Source organism: Panthera pardus, unplaced genomic scaffold (assembly GCF_024362965.1).
Source record: "Panthera pardus isolate Hobbes unplaced genomic scaffold, ASM2436296v1 HiC_scaffold_17, whole genome shotgun sequence".
In the NCBI taxonomy this organism is placed as follows: Eukaryota; Metazoa; Chordata; class Mammalia; order Carnivora; family Felidae; genus Panthera; species Panthera pardus.
In genome coordinates this window covers 33158311-33178537 of record NW_026526732.1, presented here as the reverse complement: position 1 = coordinate 33178537, position 20227 = coordinate 33158311, and the positions used below count along the sequence as shown (strand labels likewise).

Sequence of the window (20227 nt, the reverse complement as noted above, 5' to 3'; positions counted from 1 at the left end):
GATCTGTGGCTTCCAAACTTCTTACTTTTACTCATTGTAATCAGAGTGTATCTCATTAGCTGAAATCCTTAAACACCCTGAAAACTCATCTTGGCTATGGAATATAGTGAGGAAAGTGGAGAAAATAAATGAGAGTAAACTACAGTTGACCCTTGAACAACATGGGTTTGAACTGCATGGGTCCACTTATATACAATTTTTTGATACATACGGTACTGTAAATGTATTTTCTTGTCCTTAGGATTTTTTTTTTTTAATTTTTTTTTTCAACGTTTTTTATTTATTTTTGGGACAGAGAGAGACAGAGCATGAACGGGGGAGGGGCAGAGAGAGAGGGAGACACAGAATCGGAAACAGGTTCCAGGCTCCGAGCCATCAGCCCAGAGCCTGACGCGGGGCTCGAACCCACGGACCGCGAGATCGTGACCTGGCTGAAGTCGGACGCTTAACCGACTGTGCCACCCAGGCGCCCCCTTAGGATTTTCTTAATAACATTTTCTTCTCTCTAGCTTCATTGTAAGAGTTCAGTATATTATATACGTAACAGACAAAATGTGTGTTAATTGACTGCTAATGTTATCCGTAAGGCTTCTAGTCAACAGTAAACTATCAGTGGTTAAACTCTTGGGAAGTCAAAAGTTACAAACTTTCGACTATGTGTGGGGGGCAGCACCCCTAACCCCTGTGTTGTTCAAGGGTCAGGTATATAATTAAAACCAGGGAAGCAAACTCTTCCCCCTCTCCCCAACTTACATAGAAACTCAAATGGACTCTGTGATGAAGCAGGTCCCATGAAAGGATTTTTATTGTTGTTGTAACAGCTATGTGTTAAAGAGCCCCTATCACCTGATTTTTCACAAGCAATCCAGAATTTTAAATCTAACTGTTGACATTATAGACTCTGTCAGATACGTATTTTACTGAATTACTTTTAGGTCAAAGCAATTATGATACATCTTACTGTAAAGTATAATGTTCAATACAATAGCCACGTGGGGTTATTTAAATTATTTAAAGCTTAATAAAATTAAAAATGCAGCTCTACACTTCAGGTGCTCAGTACACGGACCTTCTGAGTCTTGTACTGGACAGCACAGATACAGAATATTTCCACCACTGCAGAAAGTCCTATGGGACAGAGCCACTCTAGATTACTATTCATTTTCAAAAAGAAAAACTTTGAGGATGAAATGAATATAAAGGCGATGTTTTTCCCTCAGGTGCATTCTAAACCCAAATAAAGCTTCTATCTTCTTCTATTGTCTCTGATTAACAATTCTTTTAAAAGCCTATTTTGGGAAAATCATATCCCCTTATTTTTAGCTAGAGAGGAAACAAATGGAATTTTTAATAAATTAACTGGAATGTATTTGTCCTTGAGACAGTCACACTGATTTTCACTTCCTTTATTCTGTTTGTGTAATACCAGAGTCACAATTATTCCATTCTAGGATCTCAAAGCAATATATTCTTCAAGTCAGTAAGAGTAAGTGAAACTATGCCAAAGGGAACACTTGAAATCATTTCTAGCATAACATTTCTGGAGAATTTTAAGGAAATTATTAACCTAGAAAAATTACTTATACCATTACATACATTTTAAGCCAGACTTGCATGGCAAATAAAGATGTAGTGATTACAATAATATGAACCACAAGGAGAGATCTAAGAGAAATGTATTCAGAAATAAAAATCTAAAATAGAGTTGGCCACATTTCTGATTCCTTAAAAAAAAAATCAGTAACTCTTAGTTCCTAGGTCAATGTCAGGAAAGTGGAGAAAATAAATGAGAGTAAACTACAGTTTATTAGGTCAGTGTCAGTCACCAAATGCAGTGTACAACCTGTAGAAACAGCCCAGTTCTCTTGTTACAACCTAGCCAGCATACTGCCTGGAACACAGCAGACACCCGTTCAGACTGAGTAATTAATCAGACGGTTTGCTCATTCAACAGATTTTACTAATTATTTTCAAATCTTACAATCTTAACGCCATTGCCCCATCCTCCCCAAATTAAGTTTGCCTCTTAAAATCTGATAAACCATAAAGAACCACAATGTATGCTATAATTAAAAATACATTAACTTAAGAATTTCAAGAGTATAAAAACTTAAAGAATCACATCATTGGCCAGGTGAGAGTGTCAACCTGGAAAAGCAATTAATTTACTTTTAGAAACAGAGATTGGAGAATCACCATTTAAGTATTATTTTATTAAGTTTATGCCTTTCTGTGTTATTTTTTTACATGGCTTTGAAACTCATTTCATACAGTAAGTTCAAGTCCATAGCAAAAGCAAAAACTTGCCAATCTGCCTTAATAGAAATGTTAGCCCATTTCTTTGGAAATCTATGGTAAAAATTTTAAGCCATTTTTAAAAGAATAGGAAACTGTGTTTGCTCCTGCAATGAAGTGAAAATTCGAGTCCCTTACTTGACAAAAATCTCCTATCCCAAAGATACACCAAGATAGATTTATGTATAAAATGATTTGTAATAACTATTTCACATGTGTGTTGCCTTTAAAACAATGTATTTGAAAGCAGAAGTCATTAATAATAAAAATTAAAAATAAAACCGGGGACTAGATAGGAAAGATCGAAAGGATCTAGTAAGAGTCATTTGATCATAGATACCTCAGTATTCCTAGGTAGCTCTAATAAATTGTGATGGATATGAGCAACATGTAGTTTATCTCTTAGAGACAAAAATACCGGTAGGGAGATGGGAGTTGTAAAGTATCAACAGATTCATCATTTGAATCAAAATAAAACAATCTGAACATCACTGCTTCTACTGTATCTCTCTCTATGTAGCAGGATCATGTTCAGATTTAATAGATTTGAGTCCACTTCCAAAGACAGATGTGTCTTCCTTTTCACCGCGGTACACCCTGCCCTCACTGAGTGACCGGTAAAGACACTGGCACCTGATTAGACTGAGGTGCTGGAGACCCACTATTTATGGCTTGTGGGGGCACTGCAGCTGGTTCCATCTTGCTAATGTGTGTGATGAATCGAAGACGGAGTTTTAAAGCTGGTTTTAAGTTACAGATAATCTTCTCTACCTGCGAAATAAACACATTAAAAAATATTTTAACCAGAGAACTTCAATTTCCCACCTTGAAAGAAGTGACTTATGCCTATCTGGAGATGATAAACTAGGGAGTAGAGTGGGCTGGATGAAGAGTTTCTTATGTGTTTCAGGTTTTAACAAAAGCAAATAAAATTCTCGTACACGAGGAAAAAACTGCATTCGCCCTCACACACATTATATGTTATATATGTGTGTATATGTGTGTGTGCATATCTCTATACATGCATACACTTACAAAAACATACCCACTTCCCTAGCTAGCCAGTCATCTCACTGTCAAAAGCTAGTATAGCGTACATTACGCGTTCTTCATCCTTTTAAAATGCCACCATCACAGAAGCGTGAGGCATGATTATACTTTGAAGTTCTTTGAATAACTTCTATCTGTAACATTTATCAACACAGCTAATTTTTTGGTTTTGATTTATACTTGGAATTGAAACAAAATAACATTATATCTGCTTTTACTTAGGGGCCTCCAACTTTGGTTTTGCCTCAGGTCATGATCTCACGGTTTGTGGGATCAAGCCCCACCATCGGGCTCTGAGCTGACAGCATGGGGCCTACTTGGGATTCTCTCTCTCTCCGTGTCTCTCCCCCTCCCGTGCTCACACCCTCTCTCAAAATAAATAAAGAAATAAACTTAAAAAAAAAAATCTACTTTTACTTCGAAATAAAAACATCAAGCAGTTCCATGGCTTTCTTAGCTTCATTCAAATGCTCTTTGATCTTACCAGGAAAAATCAGCCCATTAATAATTTTTCCTTTCTGTATTCCCTGGTGTCCCAAATATACATATTTTTCAGGCCTAAATATAAAGGATATGCTAAATAAAACATTTCTGTATTGGTTCCCACTCAAATCTCCTTGACAATCTTGCTGAGGCATAAAGGAATCAACATCCTCCCTACCCCATGTCCCTAGGTCCAAGGAAACAATCCAGTAGACTAGGATTCATGTGTTTATATATCAACTTACCTTCCTTTCCTACCAGAGAAAGAATAACATTAAGGTATGGAGAGGAGTTCACCTGCCTTCACCTACCTGCCCTACCTCCATCCTTCTAAAAGAGCCAAGATTCTGTTTCCTACAGATAAGGAAACTCAGTTCTGATTCAAGGACGTCCTTGCCACTTTCCAGTGACTTTACTAGAAAGTAGCTCTTTATATGTTGACTCAGAACGTGCTTCCCTTTAACTTCACTGGAGTTTGTGTGCCCTTTGAAGTGACACAGAACAAATCTAATGCCTATTCCAAATGGCAATCCTCCAAATAGTGAGAACATGAACAATTCCCTGGGACTTTGACAATTCATGTTAAGTTCCTCCAGTTCCTTCAAATACCCTTTCCGAATTATTCTCGTGATCCCCCTGGCTTCAGTTTTCTAGTCATGCTGCAATATGTCCAATGTCCCCAGAGTGTACCCTAATCACTGTGGGGGAAAAGCAGGACCTCCTTTACTCTTTACACCACACCTCCCTGGTCTTTTCAAAAAGTAGTCATACCATACTGTTTCTTTCTAATGAGATTACTATTAATCAACAACCTCGGTCTTTTTCAGATGCCCTGCTGCAAATATCAAGGGGGGAAAGTTTGAGAAATGATAACATGTATTTACTATTACTTTATACGTGCAGAATAATGTGTTCATATAGCCTAAAAAGGTCTAATAACATCAGCCTTCTCCTCTTAAAAGAAAAAAATTTAAAAATCTCAAACAAAAGTATATCATCACATAGTCAAGTTGTCTAAACTAAACATCATTAAAAGATAAAGTTAACTTACTTGTTCTTTTACACTGTCACCAGTAAACATATACTTCATATGATACAGGAAGTCACAGATGGGGTCCATGTAATTTAAGTGGGCGCTGCACTGGTCTACATTCAGCAACATGTCATAAAATGCCACACCGATCTATTTAACAAATAATATAAAATTACTTAAATGGGCAAAAATATTCAGTAATTTAGAATGATGCAGCTGGACTCCATTACAAGACAAACACAGAGGGATAACATGTTTGTTGAAGAATTGTCGCTGACCATACAAACCTCTATGTGCATGGGATATATACGGTCTGCATTAATAATGGAATCCAGAGTGCTACAAAACTCCCCCCCCCAACAGGGCTTAAACGTAGTTTCTCTTCGTAACTCAGGAATGTCGCTTAAAATTAAGAGGTAGACAATCTCTTTTGTAGAAACCACTTCTCAGTGTCTGAGATAACCACAGTCTCAGAGATACTTCAGATTGTACCTTCTTAGTTCCATTTGGTGGCTCATACTTTAAGGTTCTATTCCTGTCTCATTTTCTTTTCTCTATACTCTTGTAAGACTGACTGACTTCATCCATTTCCATGATTTTAATCAATTCCTCTGCACTATAGTGCAGGCTCTCAAATGCACTTCTCCATCTTAACTTTCTTCTCAAGCTTGATAATGGTTATTTCCCCTATATTTCCAATTCAGTACATCCCGCACCAAACTCATTATACGCATTCTAAGTTACAGGCACGCTAAATCCTCTAAAATTGCTTTTAGAGCCTATTAAACTAATTTCACTACTAATGGTTACGATATGCAGGTTGGAAAACACTGGGAAATAAACTTACATAGATCTTTTAGGACTTAATCTTATCACAGAAAAGCCAGATTATATTTTACCTCTATCATACATCGAGTTCTCTCTTGCTGAAATCTTTGTAAAAATGGTCCCACAAGATGATACACATAAAGCAACTGGAATTCAGTTTTCACTATAGGAAGAAGGACTTCAGTGAGAAACCTAAAATTCGAAGATTAAAAATAAAAATTTCCTGTGACTTTAAATCATTTGAATTATTTGAACTTTGTTGATGTAGCCTACCCAAGCCTTTGTAAAATTTGTAATATTTTTTAAAGTTTCTCTTTCTAATTAATCTTACATTTCTCACTGGCTATTATTTTCATTTGATTATCAAAATAAATTACTTCAGATTTAGGAGTCATTCTCAACAGTACAATTACTGAGTGACAGAGGGGAATTACAGGTACCCCCGGATCCCCTGAGTGCTTTCTGAAAGTTTGCATCATGCCACTTAGCTTTTACAAAAGACCTACATTATTATAGTGATGGTTTTTTTTTTTCGTAAAAGCAAAAATTCTCTTTGGTCTTCTTTTGGTTTGCAAAAATAGGTACTAATATAGGTCTTCCATAAAAGCGAAGTGGCATAACATGAACTTTTAGAAAGAGTGGGATATGCTTCACTTTACGCCATTTTGGCTTATGGAAGGTTTCACAGTAATGTTCTACTTTTGAATAGTAGAAAAACATGTATCTGAAATAAAAAGAGAATGGCCAATCTAATATAAATGCCATACTCAAGAAATGTGAATTTAAGTAATACCAATTGTATAGTCAAGAAAAAATAATCAGAAAACAGGCTAATATGAGTTATACAGTTCAAAATACAACTTGTGAGATATATTCTGGAAAAAGCATGCATTTGACGAAGTCTCCTGAAACTGTGATGGAAAACTAGATATCAGGTTATTTCTTGCATATACAAATTAATTTTTACAGAAAATTCTGAAATTAAAGAGCTTCCTCATTATTTAGAAACTCTATGTAATTAAAATTCACTTTGCAAGTTGTTCTATTGAATGAGATGCATACCTCATGTGTAAATGAGTTAAAAAACACACAAAACAAAAAGAGTCCAATTTATTTAAGAAATCATAATACCTACTTGGGAATGAGAGAAAGTTGCCCAATGCTGGAATGGTGCCACACAGCATGTGCGAGAGCTAATGTATAGCTGCAGCTCATCTCGGAGTAGGACTGATGACAAGCAGTGAAATCAAAGAGGCGGAATGGATAGCCAACCCACTCTGACTCAGAGGTCAAGCTGGGACTGCTGATAACACTCACAATTCGATCATGAAGAACAATCCAATATGGCTCCTTTAAAATGAGAGGAAAGCCTGATGAAAATGATCACTTATCCAGTATTCCACCCCATTTCTAATATTCCACTCCAAAGCCTAACATAATGGCACATTCTCATTCTTTAAAATTTTTTACTTATCTAGCTTGTGTTTTTGTGTAATGGAGATTTTGAAATCAAAAGTGAGTGGTTTCACAGTAAGTCAAATACAGTTAAGAACCTGGGGATAAGTGTCTGTGAGTTAGAGGGCTAGTATCTGATACTAGTGTATGGAAAATTGCCCTTACCAATACCTATTATACAGACAACACTGGTACACATATATAACTCACAGATAAATATAGATATTTTGGAGGTGTGCAAGGAAAAAATGATTCATAGAGGTGCATAATCAAACAAGTTTGGAGAGCACAGAGTTAGATAATGTCATTGACATCAAAAGGTATCACAATAGACAACTGAATAGTGCTAAGCAGACACATGTGAGGTCACAGAAGGGAGACTTCACATGAGGGGAGGTCCAGGAAGGGTTCACTGAAGAAGCAGAACCTAAGCTGGCAAAGAATGAACAGGCTTCAGAGAAGCTGACAGAAGGAAGATGGGCTCTGCATAATGTCTCATTCTATAACACATCAGAAGTACCTCAGACATATCTCAACAAGTGTTATTTGCATGAGTGAAAGGCTCTAGATATGTAGCATGTTAAGTGGTCAAAAGCAGATCAGAACTAAGGTTGGATAGATAATGTAAGAACTAAAGTTGGTCAGACAAAGGATACCGAGACCCATTGGTCAGGCAGATTTTTAGATCTGAAGAAGGCAAACGAAATAGTCACTGTAGGTGTCTGAAGCAACAATGATATGAAAACTTGAAAAATATGAACCACTTCCTTAATTGCATGACGTCCTTATACAAGGGCATCTTACATGCATCTTTTTTTTTTTTTTTTTTTTTCCCATGCATCTTATTCTTTTGGCTGACAGGGAACAACTGTATTCTGGTACAAATCAAAATGATTAACTCACTGGCAGTGCAGTGATGATGAGTCCAATTGCATTCATCCATGCTGTAATATTCTCTCTTGGCACTAAAGGCTGACTATAAGTGAAGAAAACAGAAGAAAAATATGAAAAATGTGAAATTACAAAAACACCCTTGTACGGTTAATAATGGATCTTATTTTGACAACATATATAAATTGGGGCTAACAACTGATCTACTCCAATAAAACTACAATGGATTTTCATTGAGTAAAAATTTAAATATCCAAAAGCTTTTTTTTTTGGTTGTCTCCTTTAACAGCGGTTGCTGGGATGTTAAGACTATTGCCACTTATTTCCACTTCTCCAATCATTATCCCCCACTTCATGCTGATCTTCAAGAAAGGAATCTTGAAAGATTATCTTTAGTGAGATGATAACCTTATTCCTAACTTAAATGTCAAACAGCTACTAAAGAGTAGAGGTTGGGGTGGGGGGCGCCTGAGTGGCTCAGTTGGTTAAGCGTCTGACTTTGGCTCAGGTCAAGATCTCGCTGTCTGTGAGTTCGAACCCTGTGTCAGGTTCTGTGCTGACAGCTCAGAGCCTGGAGCCTGCTTCAGATTCTGTGTCTCCCTCTCTCTGCCCCTCCCCCACTTGTGCTCTGTCTCTCTAGAAAATGAATAAATGTTAAAAAAAAAAAATTTTGTTTTTAATTAAAAAAAAAATAGTAGACGTGGGAACAAACCCAGGTCTTCTGACCCTGTCCAGGGCTCCCTCCATTATATCTATATCACAAAGACAAAATCTGGGACCAAAAGACAGTTACCGTCCCAAGTGCATCAGCCTTGGGACAACAGATTTGTCTAACAGCTCCTAATAAAATATCATTCTCTTTACAAAAAACAATGAATCTTACTGCATGAAACAGGATACACACCTTTTCAGGACGACATTTAGAAGAGCATTTCCAACATCTTCACCTGAAACGGCCAAGGCCATGAGCTCCACACAAGTAACATGCAGTGCATGGGCAGCTGGGTTGGGAAACTCATTGAATCTCCAGTCGCAGTTTGGGAATGGACCGGGAGATTTGCCAGCCATCGGTGCAGATGATTAAAGCAATAACTGTTTGCTTGTTTTGAAATTAATGGCTCATATTTGTAGAGTGCTTTACAGTTTTCCAATGTTTCACATGTAAGCATCTCATTTGATTATCAATTTATGATTATGAGGCCTCAATAAGTGAGCAGAAATTAAGAGGCAAATACCATGAACCAAATACACTAATACGTTTGACATAACTGAAATGCATAATCACAAGGTAGAAATAGCTGGTCTTCTATAGGTGTGCTTTTATAACTGTGACATGACAGCCATAGATGCAACCAAAGTAGCCCTAGGCTTCATCTACCTATTTCTTTCAATAGTTGTAAAGCAGGTAGTAAGAACATTATAATGAGTAATTCTTTTACTTCAGGAAATAAATCTCTTTGTGTAAGAAAATAAATCGTGCCCATTTACGTAAAATTGCTCTACCTAGTAAATAGTGATATGGTATACAAACATATTAAACATAGTGTGCTTATAACTTAAAACATGAAATCAAAAAAAGAAATAAAAATATAAGTAAATCAGCTTTTTCATTAAAAAGGAGGGAAAAACAAGTTTTATTATTATCTATTAATATATTTTAAAAGCATCCAAGGATTTGTTTAAAGCAACAAAATTCTAGGGGTGGGAGGGAGGGGAAAGTGGGTGATGGGCATTGAGGAGGGGACCTGTTGGGATGAGCACTGGGTGTTGTATGGAAACCAATTTGACAATACATTTCATATTAAAAAAATAATAAAGTAAAGTAACAAAATTCTATATTCTCCAGTAGCAAACAGATGCATTTACTACAATACATAGTATATTTTTTTGGAGATCAATTTTTTTTTCTTTGAAACAAATCTTGTAAGGTCTGTTTTTAAGATTTAAATTTTAATGGAGTGAATTTCTGCCTATTTGGCAGCTAAGTTGATGTTGCTAATTTAAGATGTCAAAACCTTTACAAAAGTAAAAACAAAAATAATCTTAAAAGAATTGAAGCCTTGGCATGTATAAAAATATTACCTTGAGGGGTGCCTGGGTGGCTCAGTCATTAAGCATCCGACTCTTGGTTTTGGCTTGGGTCATGATCTCACAGTTTGTGAGTTTGAGCCCTGTGTTGGGCTCTGTGCTGACAGCGGGGCGCCTGCTTGGGATTCTGTCAGTCCCTCTCTCTCTGCCCCTCTCCAGCTCGTGCTGTCTCTGTCTCTCTCAAAATGAATAAATAAACTTAAAAAAATATATATTACCTCGAAAAGGTAGTATGTGTCCTCACAAATCAACATATAGTTATTTCTGAAAGGTCTGGAAAAATCACAATGAAAAGGATATTATCTACTAGTCTGCCAATCAATCTGCAATAGTAGGAGTCATCAGGGATCCAAGGATTTTCTTCTCGTGCATTCATGCCACACTTCAGGTACGTGTCACTTAGACACCAGCCTTGGGGTCGATTATCCTTGAGTGAGCCAATGATGGCATGGACAAGTTTTCGCTTGAGATGTGGGCGGTCTCTCAGGTGCATTTCATAATAGTGCAGAGTATTATACAAATAAGTCACTGGCCGATCTGCCAAGAAGAAAACAATCATCACGAAGTTTATCCAGTTACCAACAACTGTGAAAAACTAACCCTCTGTGTTCAAGATTACCAAAAGATAGCTCAGAAGCCAATGAAACTATTTCACATGCTGGGAAGTTGCGTACGATGAATATTTTTATTTCAAAACAAGGCAGAAGGCTTCGAATAATATATACATGGTATGTAAATGAATAACTGCTGTGGCGCTGTTGATACTAGCAAAAAGATCAGAAGAGCCTCAATGGTCAAAAACAGGGTAAATCATGGCATGTACGGATTAATGGGCTTTTTATGCACTGATAAAAATAATCCATCCTAACACACTATACAGGTATTAAAACAAGGTGCAGAACAATGTGTGTATTATATATTATTTGTGGGGGAAAAAAAAAAAACAACCCTAACTACACAATAGCTAAGGAAGGAAGCACAAGGAACTGGTAACAGTCGTTGCCCACAGAGAAAGAAACTGGCTAGCTGGAGATCAGGGATGGGACTAACTATTCTTCCCTGCGTACCCTTCTCTACCATGCGCATGTTACCTAATCCAAAAAAACAAAAACAAAAACAAAATGTTTTTACAGGAATGCTCACTTGAACTTCATACTTACTCTGTAATGCTAACATGCAATTCAGACTTCTGGTTAGGAGGAAAACATCTTAGATAAAGGACTAAGAAGAACTGCCCCCCACCCCGCCACCCCAGAGAAATATACTTTGTCCCCACAGTGGCTGCTCTAGGACTTTCATGCTCCTGTCACTGACTCCACCATTCTCTAGTCACATGGTTTCAAACTTTGTAGTTCTCTTCTTTTCTTTCTATATTCTCCCTACAAGCAGCAGTCAAGGCCTGTTCCTTCTCCCTGGACTATCTGTCCCTTCTTTCGCATTCCCAATGCCATTACAGTTGTTTAGATACTAATCCTACACCTGAAATTTTTTGACGTTAAGTTTTTGAAATGGCTTCCTCCTTCCAAAACATGCTACTGACTACAACTAGATTTAACTTTCTAAAATAATGCTCTCTATGCCATGACCTTACTCAATAACATCTAGTTGACTCTTGATTATCTGCATGTTATAAAATCAAAACTTCTGAGCCTGGCAAAGGTGATCTACATTGTCGGGTACAATGTTTAAATTCTCAAGTTAGCCGATGAGGACACTGTTGTTAAAATGCTGTGATTTTTCCAAAAGATTCCTTCTGCCTAGAATGTTCTCTTCTTCCTGTTTAGATAAATCACATACATCACAGCTCAAATCCTATCATCCAGGAAGCCTGCCAAGACCCTTTAGTTCACAGTAACATCAGTCTGCTCTGAACTCATAACGCTTCTCTTTCCCTACACATTTGGCAATTAACCACACACTATGTAAAAGGGGGCCTCTCCTGCATATCACTTTTATTTCTGCTATTTAGTACATCTGCTATGACCTACCTATTCATATTGTTATGTCACCTACTTTATACTTCATGGCATCACTATATAGCACTTACTCCCAAAACATTTTTTTTGAAAAACAATTAAAATTTGAAAAAGCTCACCATGAAATTTATATAAGCCACCAAGGTGATCTAGTAGAGTCTCCAGTGACTTGGAAACTGGAAGCAGCTCTAAAAACCTGTGGATTACTATATCAAATACTGGGAGAAATCGAAGACACACATTTCCAAAATAGATGGGGAGGTAGGGAGACTGAATCTGCACAGGAGGGTCGACCTGCTCCGCGAGGCCCTCAAAATACAGTTTCTCGGGGTACTTCTGTGGAAGTGAGAAAATGGGAAATGTTTAGGACATCTTTTTTTAAATTCTCTTAAAAAATAGAGCTAAATAAACTTGTCATTTTTAAAAGAATATGAAAACATTTTTGTTTTGCAGCGCAATGAAATCTAGAGTCCTTCACTTGACAAAAATCTCTATTATCCCAAAGGTATATCGAAAAAGATTTATGTATAGAAAATTTGTGATAACCCTTTCATTTTGTATGTAAGTACTCACATCTACTAAAATTGCAGTTTCAATATATTCTTAACGGTAGAGATATTCTAGAACCTCGAGGAAGTTTAGAGAGCTAAGTTACTTCTGTACAGATTAGAGAGAAAACAGTGGAACCACAGAGAAAACAGCCAAATCAATTAGCCAAATACCTAAGTCTGGCTTAAGAAGGAGTCACAGAAGCACTGATTTGAATGAGTACCTTGTGATAATTCATGTGCTTGGTGTGCCAGTCGTTCTGTAGCCAGTGCTCTGGAGAATTTTCCTTCACGAAGTCACTCACTCGATTTCTAAAATCATTTGGTTTGAGTAACAGCAACTGAATTATGAAATAACAAACCTGGGCTTCATTTCCTTCATGACTACGCATGGCCTTTGGAGAAAAACAGAAAAATGATATTAAAATGTCTGACCTGTGCAAAAGCATGGCCCCTCCACTAGATAGTCTAAATTGGAATATAGTAATACCTCACTATCATTACAGTTTCAACATATGTGGAGTCTACCCCTAACCAACTGTTCAGAATTCCCTAAGCGCATTTAACTTTCTTACTCATTTTTGGTTCTCACCATTCCTTCTGTCTAAAGTATCACTCTTTTTTCTTTTGTTGAAATTTAACCCATTTTTCAAGATATATCACCTGGGTAGATGTGCTCTCATTACTGCCTGGCGATATTTTCCTCACTCACACCTCTATCTGATCCTTCTATCTTATTGATTTATAGACTTAGCTTACTTCCCCTACTATATCATAACCATATTTATGTTCTGCAGCTAAGAGGTTAATGTTAACCAACTAAGCCACCCCAAATATCAACACTGCAGTATTTTTTTTAATGTTTATTTATTTTTGAGAGAGAGAGAGAGAGACAGAGTGATTGAGGGACAGGCAGAGAGAGATGGAGACACAGAATCCGAAGCAGGCTCTAAGCTCTGAGCTGTCAGCACAGAGCCCGACGTGGGTCTTAAACTCATGAAGCATGAGATCATGACCTGAGCCGAAGTCGGACACTTAACCAACTGAGCCACCCAGGTGCCCCAACACTACAGTGTTAAAAAAAATAAGTATTTTCCAGCCTTATTCAGTGTCTTCTCTTAAAATCTTGCTGAAATAGGGGTGCCTGCATGGCTTAGTCAATTAAACATCCAACTTCAGCTCAGCTCATGATCTCACGGTTCGTGAGTTTGAGTCCCACATAGGGCTCTGTGCTGACAGCTCAGAGCCTGGAGCCTGCTTCGGATTCTGTGTCTCCCTCTCCCTCTGCCCCTTCCCGGCTCACGCCCTGTCTCTCTCTCTCAAAAATAAATAAATAAATGTTAAAAAAAATTTTTAAAAGTTTTTTGCTGAAATAGACATCAAAGTTGAGAAAAAAATAATTTGAGGAATATTGGGTGGCTATGTGAAACATTCAGTTCTGACTGTGGCTACCAAAGTGTACAGAAATGATTATTAACACTCTGCAAAGAAATACGATGGCTTTTTACCACTCCTGCCTCTAGTGGGAGCCTTTGGGAATCAACTCAGGGTTTAACTAACTGTTTATACTTTCACAGCATCACAAGATCAGGATCATGTCTGTCTTACTTACTTCTATACTTTCTGTGCATCAAACATAGCAGATATTCAATACATGCTTACTGAATGAATGAATGAATAAATACACTGGGAAATCTCTAGTTCCTTAGGGAATTGATAGTAAGACTTGATTATAGGCAATATAGTTTGATCAGCACAAGGTCTATCAGTCACACACACTGATCCAAAACAGAATGAGGCGGCTTGGAAACTTATTCCTAAGTAAGCATATTCTTACCAGGCAGAGAATTAATCTGTCCAATGTAACAATGTTGTACTTCCATACCATGTCATTAAGAATTTCAATGCATTTGTTGAGTTGCTGACCCCCAGCTGATGTAGAGAACTCATATACTAGGAAATCTGCAAATGTTCTCACATGGGCAACCAAGGCCCTGGCTCCAATTCTTTCTAATACTCTGGAAATCAGAGAGTAAAAAATAAGTTATATTGCTGTATGGTAATAATGGATTGTCAAATGGAATGCAGATCTAGGTTTTTGGCTTACCTATAGCCAATCTGATTTATATGATCTGTTTCCAAGAGCATTTTCCAGAGAAGACAAAGGAAGAGAGGAGGAGAGCCTTGCATAGAAAAGTGGGTAATGATGTCATTTTCATTGGTCATCGACTTCCACTTCCTATACTCCTCTTCCACATTTTTTTTCAGATTAAAACGGCTTTCCTGAGGTACGTTATTTTGTTTGAAGAATGCCTAAAAGGAAGATGAGAAGTTTACTTCAAGGGTTATACTAGAAAGAACACTGGCTACAGAGTTAAGAAGCCAGTTCTAGGCTTGATTATGACACTAATAAACTCTAGGCAACCTCAAGCAACTTAGTAATCAAGCCTTGAATTTCTATAATGGGAAAATACACAGGCTTAATTTGGTATCTCTAAGATTCCCTTTCTAGATTTCCTAAACAGAAATTCCAAGCAAGCCTGAATTCAAAGCTTCTTCAATCATCTGTTGATACTTCTGTTCATCATTAAAAAGAAAAAAAAAAAAGAAATTTATGTATCCTTTGGTTACATATTTTAGCATCTCTGTAAGGAAAATCTATTACACAGCCAAATGGGTCTCAGACCATCAGTAATGACACCACCTGGGACCTGTAAGAAATGCAGTCTTGGACCCCATTCCAGACCTACTGAATTGGAAGTTCTGCCCCTAGGGCCCAGCAGTCGGTATCCGAACAAGCCCTCTAGGTGATTCTGGTAAATTTGAGAACTAATGCTTTAGCCCTATTAGAAGTTATAGAAAGCAGATGTTCATTATGCTTAAACTTTTCTTTGCAAAGTAGAGGACAGATGAAGTTTTCTTTTCTCCATATTATAAAAGCCAAGCTTATAGTTTTTCTCTCTGTGTGATTAAGAAAAAATTCAGTCAAGTGCACCAATGTGTATTCTGTGCAGCTCCATTAACTTGTATTTCTCCCCATTTCAGTTCTAAGAGAAAGAATTTTTTAGGTAATGTGTTAATTCTCACAAGATTGTAAAACTGTTAATAATATGAGATCATAATTAAATTTTTAAGAATATATACAGTCCTAGAGTACGACAAGGAACAAGTCAAGACACTTGGAATAGCAAAGATTTTTTGAAAAAGAAATAAAAGCTAATTTCCTTTGGATATCACTAAAACAAAGTCTCTAGTACAACACTAAATGGGAAAGAATGACTTTATATATATTAAATGGAAGAATGATTTTTACATATTCAACATGTAATTCAAGACCAGATTACCTGTAGCGGGCCTGGAAAACAGCTAAGAGTGTGTGATGCCCAATTATGAGGAGTAAAACTCATGATGGTCTGAAGTATATCTTTACACCAAGTTCCCTGAATTGAGTCAGAGCCTGTAAAAAAATCTAAACATAAACAAAAAATGTAATCGAGATATAAATGATCATACCCACAATTCTTAAATATCACAGAGGAAGCAACAAACAATTATGCACACCCAAGGAATTTCACTGCAATACGCTCACTGCTTAACTAGTTACATTCAGCTTAGGACCTAAGTTTTTTTAGTCTATGTGAGTGTTTTGAATGATCGCATTAGTAAGTAAGAACACAATTAGTGGAAAGAAGACAAAAGACATTGCAATCTAAGTTTTTTTAAGGTTACAGAGCACCAATGATACAACAGTGATACAGGCCCACCACGAATGCTCATGTAGTTGACTCTGACAATAAGGAGTCAGCACTTCACTGAGCCAAGGAAATATAATTACAAAAGCAGCTATATTTTCTAGTGGTTGAAACAGCTACAGACTATAACTCTCTAAATCAAGAAGGTTAATTTATATAAAATAAGATAGTCCACACAGATGTTATTTCAGGCTGCTAAATCCAGTAACTATTTCTTTAAAACAGCAGTTCTCCAAGTGTGGTCTGTGGAGTCTGTGGGTCCCCAATATCCTTTCACGGATTTGATGAGGTAAAAACTACTAAAATAATTATAATAAGACAGCATTGACCTTTTTACTGTGTTAACATGTGCACCAATAGTGCAAAGGTAATGATAGGTAAAACTGCTGGCCTGTAGAACAAATCAAACTGTGGCACCAAACTATACTAACAGCCATTGTAATCTTCACTATGCTCTTGGCTGGGGGTCAGGGGTGGGGAGAAGGAGTCAGTTTTACTTAAGAATATCCTTGAAGTAGTGAAAAAGACTGTATCTCAGCCCTTAAGTACATCTCATTTTAATATTCTGTGTGATAAAAACGGAGGTATGAATAGTGTTCTAGCTACTATTATACATCAAAGTATGATGGGTATCTTAAGGAAAAGTACTTGTGCAATTATTTGAATACTGAGTGAAATTAGCTCTTTTTTTAAAAATGGAATTCCATTTTTACTTAAAAGAACATCTGACAGAAAACTACAGTTATTCAGACTTGGGCACTAAGCACACAATTTCTTGAAAATTAACAAAGGGAGCCTGTTACTTCAAGGAAAACAAATGACCACATCTTTTGCCAGTGATAAAATTTGACACTTCAAGTGAAAAATCAAAATTTTGGAAAACTTGTATCTACTACTATAAACCTAATAGTTTTATAAAACTTAAAGATTTTCCTAAAGAAATGTGTAGTGATATAAACAAATGTAATTTTATGATACTGTATAATGAAGTGTGTGAACATTTATAAGATCTATATAATTCACTGACCCAATGTCTTCCAAAACACTAATTCATGAAGCTACAAAATATGGATTAAAAAAATCCATTAAATGTGCAAAACAGACCAATGGGTTATAATGTAATAGAGTAAAAAAAGTTCACTGATAGAATTTTGGATTGCATTCTACATTGCACCGAACATTTAAGAAACCATCACTTGTCCAATTTTGTGTGACATCAAAGAATATTCACAATTATCGGAAAGGCTATTAAAATACTCCTCTCCTTTCCAACCTGTTATCTGGGTGAGGCCATATTTTCTTCATTTCTAAAATAACATATTGAGATAGGTGAAATGCAGAAGTAAATCTGAGAATCTAGCAAAGCTTTCTTTACATCAGATATTAAAGAGAGATGTAAAAAATGTGAAAAAATGGCACCTCTTCTCACTAAAGTTTTGTTTTAGAGAATATATAATTTATTTTTCATAAAAAATTAGAATGTTAATATATGTTTATTATTTTTAAGGGAATCAAACAAATACTAAAAAAGCATCTATCTTAATATCTATAAGGTAAATATTGATAAAATAATAAATGTTGATAAAATCCATATAAATGGAAAATCTTTGGGAATTTGTATGATTTTAAGAATGTGAAATGGTCCTGGGGTACCTGGATGGCTCAGTCGGTTGAACATTCCACCTTGGCTCTGGTCATGATCTCATAGTCCATGAGTTCAAGCTCTGCCTCAGGCTCTGTGCTGACAGCTCAGAGTCTGGAGCCTGCTTCAGGTTGTGTGTCTCCCTCTCTCTCTGCCCCTCCTCCCCCTTCCCCACTCACACTCTGTCTCCCTCTCTCTCTGAAAAAGTAAACATTAAAAAAAAATTTACAAATGTTAAGTGGTCCTGAGACAAAAAAGGTCAAGAACCACTATTTAAAAATGATGTAAAATGGCTGGAAACTGAAGCTCAACCTAGTTAAAAAATGATAGTACACAGAAGAACCTACATTAATGATTGAAATGGTGAAGGTATTAAAACAACTTTTTTTTTAAACATATGAAAAGGGTCTTTTTGCGATGCTTCTTTAATAATCGCTAAGGACACAGCACGCTCTAATTCATTTGTTTTCCCTATTGATGGTCGCACATTCACTGTACCTGTTACATGAGTTGCTCTAGCTAAGGTCAATATCAAGGCTCGGTTCAGCTCCTCAGATTCCGCGGACAGCACCGTTTTGGGATCACTCAGGAAGCGTGTGAACTGTGGCTGTACCTCCGAACTACCTAATGCTGTTATAAGCCTAAGTGCGGTACTCTCAACACTAAAAGGTGAGAGAACAAAAAGAAATGTGAAGAAGTTAAGTGGCATATAAAATTTCAGAATTATAGAATTGAATCTAGTTCTAGGTTAATTACAATTGAAAAATATGCAAACTTTGAATTCCTCTTCTTTGATTAAAAAAAAACAAAACCTTCCTCCTTTGAGTAAGAATGAACTTTGTCTTAAAAACCTGAGATACCAAATGTTATAGCAAACACCATCTGACATTTTTTACATATTTGAAAAAGATAGCCTGCAGCTTATAGGACTAAACAATTTCACCTGGATATATAGGATTTCAAAAATTACATTTTTTAGGGGTGTGTGGGTGGCTCAGTCGCTTAAGCATCCAACTCTTGATTTCCGCTCAGGTCATGATCTCACAGTTTGTGGGTTCAAGCTCCACGTTGGGCTCTGTACTGTATGGAGCCCATTTGGGAGTCTCTCTCCCTCTCTCTCTGCCCCTCCCCTGCTTGTGCTCTCTGTCTCTCAAAATAAATAAACGTTAAAGTAGCCTCTTATTTAAAAAAATTATATTTAAAAAAATTTTATTTTATTTTATTAATGTTTATTCATTCAGAGAACGCGCACGCACAAAGGCATGGGAGGGGCAGAGAGAGAGAGGGACAAAGGATCTAAAGCAGGGTGGGTGCTGACAGCAGAGTGGCCAATGCAGGGCTGGAACTCACAAACTGAACGATGATCATGACCTGAGCAGAAGTTGGATGCTCAACCAACCATTCTAAAGGGCTAAATTAGAACCCAAGTGCCCCTTAAAAAAAATTTATATTTTTAAATCTCAAATATATTTTCACTTAAAACAAAATCAAAATGACATGACAATTTAACCATAATCTAAAGTATATTTAAATCCAATATTCTAGGGGCGCCTGGGTGGCTCAGTCGGTTAAGCGTCCGACTTCGGCTCAGGTCACGATCTCGCGGTCTGCGAGTTCAAGCCCCGCGTCGGGCTCTGGGCTGATGGCTCAGAGCCTGGAGCCTGCTTCCGATTCTGTGTCTCCCTCTCTCTCTGCCCCTCCCCCGTTCATGCTCTGTGTCTCTCTGTCTCAAAAATAAATAAAAAACATTAAAAAAAATTAAAAAAAAAATAAAAAAAAAATCCAATATTCTAAATATTTTTAATGTTTAATTTTTGAGAGAGAGAGAGAGAGAGAGAGAGGGAGGGAGGGAGGGGTAGAGAGGGAGACAAAGAACTCAAGCAGGCTCCATCCAGGCTCTGCGCCATCAGCACAGAGTCCAGTGCGGGGCTCCAACCCACGAACTGTGAGATCATGACATGAGCCCAAGTCTGACGCTTAACCGATTGAGCCACCCAAGCGCCTCCTAAATCCAATATTCTAAAGGGCTAAATTAGAACATATCATCAAAGGCCTTGAAAGTACTTTTTCTCAGTCCAAAGATCACTAGGCAAGGACTCAACTATCTTAATAACTTTCTATTTAAGAGCTGTACTCTACTTCTATATTGGAAATAAGATGCTCTAGAAGAAGAGTTTTATGACAAA

The 20227-nt window shown here is 37.0% G+C and overlaps 1 protein-coding gene across 2 annotated transcripts in view; it reads right to left on the bottom strand.

Moving 5' to 3' along the window:
• Window positions 1–1391: 1391 nt before the first annotated feature.
• MED23 (mediator complex subunit 23) overlaps window positions 1392–20227 on the bottom strand; it is a 44133-nt gene continuing 25297 nt past the window's right edge. For both annotated transcript variants that reach the window (XM_019420579.2, XM_019420580.2), the window contains 13 exons: window positions 18540–18703; window positions 15992–16116; window positions 14755–14960; window positions 14485–14665; window positions 12872–13042; window positions 12219–12435; window positions 10424–10660; window positions 8940–9105; window positions 8048–8120; window positions 6825–7039; window positions 5761–5881; window positions 4880–5011; window positions 1392–3066 (listed from right to left, as the gene is read on the bottom strand). In XM_019420579.2, the coding sequence (XP_019276124.1) occupies window positions 2899–3066; window positions 4880–5011; window positions 5761–5881; window positions 6825–7039; window positions 8048–8120; window positions 8940–9105; window positions 10424–10660; window positions 12219–12435; window positions 12872–13042; window positions 14485–14665; window positions 14755–14960; window positions 15992–16116; window positions 18540–18703 (2176 nt within the window). In that variant the 3' untranslated portion in view covers window positions 1392–2898. The remainder of the gene's footprint in view (window positions 3067–4879; window positions 5012–5760; window positions 5882–6824; window positions 7040–8047; window positions 8121–8939; window positions 9106–10423; window positions 10661–12218; window positions 12436–12871; window positions 13043–14484; window positions 14666–14754; window positions 14961–15991; window positions 16117–18539; window positions 18704–20227) is intronic.